The sequence below is a fragment of the Arachis duranensis genome, chromosome 3, assembly GCF_000817695.3.
Source record: "Arachis duranensis cultivar V14167 chromosome 3, aradu.V14167.gnm2.J7QH, whole genome shotgun sequence".
Classification (NCBI taxonomy): domain Eukaryota; kingdom Viridiplantae; phylum Streptophyta; class Magnoliopsida; order Fabales; family Fabaceae; genus Arachis; species Arachis duranensis.
The window spans coordinates 22329295-22330004 of record NC_029774.3 but is presented as its reverse complement, the minus strand read 5'-3'; the positions used below and the strand labels follow the sequence as shown (position 1 = coordinate 22330004).

At 36.2% G+C, this 710-nt stretch overlaps 2 protein-coding genes across 2 annotated transcripts in view; both read right to left on the bottom strand.

Moving 5' to 3' along the window:
• LOC107478096 (probable aminotransferase TAT2) overlaps positions 1-625 on the bottom strand; it is a 7755-nt gene extending 7130 nt beyond the window's left edge. Inside the window, exon 1 of the mRNA XM_016098222.3 lies at positions 187-625. Coding sequence (XP_015953708.1) covers positions 187-491 — 305 coding nt within the window. The 5' untranslated portion in view covers positions 492-625. The remainder of the gene's footprint in view (positions 1-186) is intronic.
• The window catches only part of LOC107478098 (U11/U12 small nuclear ribonucleoprotein 25 kDa protein), a 66413-nt gene that overhangs the window by 21044 nt on the left and 44659 nt on the right, over positions 1-710 (bottom strand). The gene's annotated exons all lie outside the window — the stretch shown is intronic.

Sequence of the window (710 nt, the reverse complement as noted above, 5' to 3'; positions counted from 1 at the left end):
TATTAATATAAAATTATATTAAAATAAATTAAATTATACATATATTAATACATAAATATATTATAGCTAATTTAATAGTTAATGTTTGGTATGCAGAAGGATGAGATGAATATATAAAATGATTTAAAAAAGAGTAAAAGGGAGCAAGATGTAGAAAGAGAAGGAAAGAATGTAATTAAGAAGAACCTTCTTGCTTGGAATAAGCCACCGGAAGGAGCATAAGAATTGAAGCGAAAGGACTCAACAGCTTCGGCAATGGCGTGAGGAGCATCTTGTGTGGTCCTAAAGCAGGGGAAATCAGTGGGGTCCGCACGGCACAAACGAACCACGTCTCTCTCATCTTCTTCGTTGATGTTGGAAAGCATCATGCTGTACACTCCTCTCACTGATATGGCTGATGAACCATTATTATTATTATTCACCTCTTTGTTCCCTTGCAAGAAGTTCCATTTCTTTCTTCTCATGGATCCGTTTCCGTTCTCCATTGACATGGATCAGATATCACACTCTTTATTCTTTCGTGATTCTATGCACTTATATTACACATATACAATAAAAAAGGGTCTAATTTATAGAGAGGCGCACGTCGTATATTATATATATATGGCACATAGAGAATATATATATTGGGTGGATTCTAGTATGGTTATATACAGGACGGACATTACGGGGGGCGAGAGGAGAGGCCTTGCCCCAGCTTTTCTTTAAAA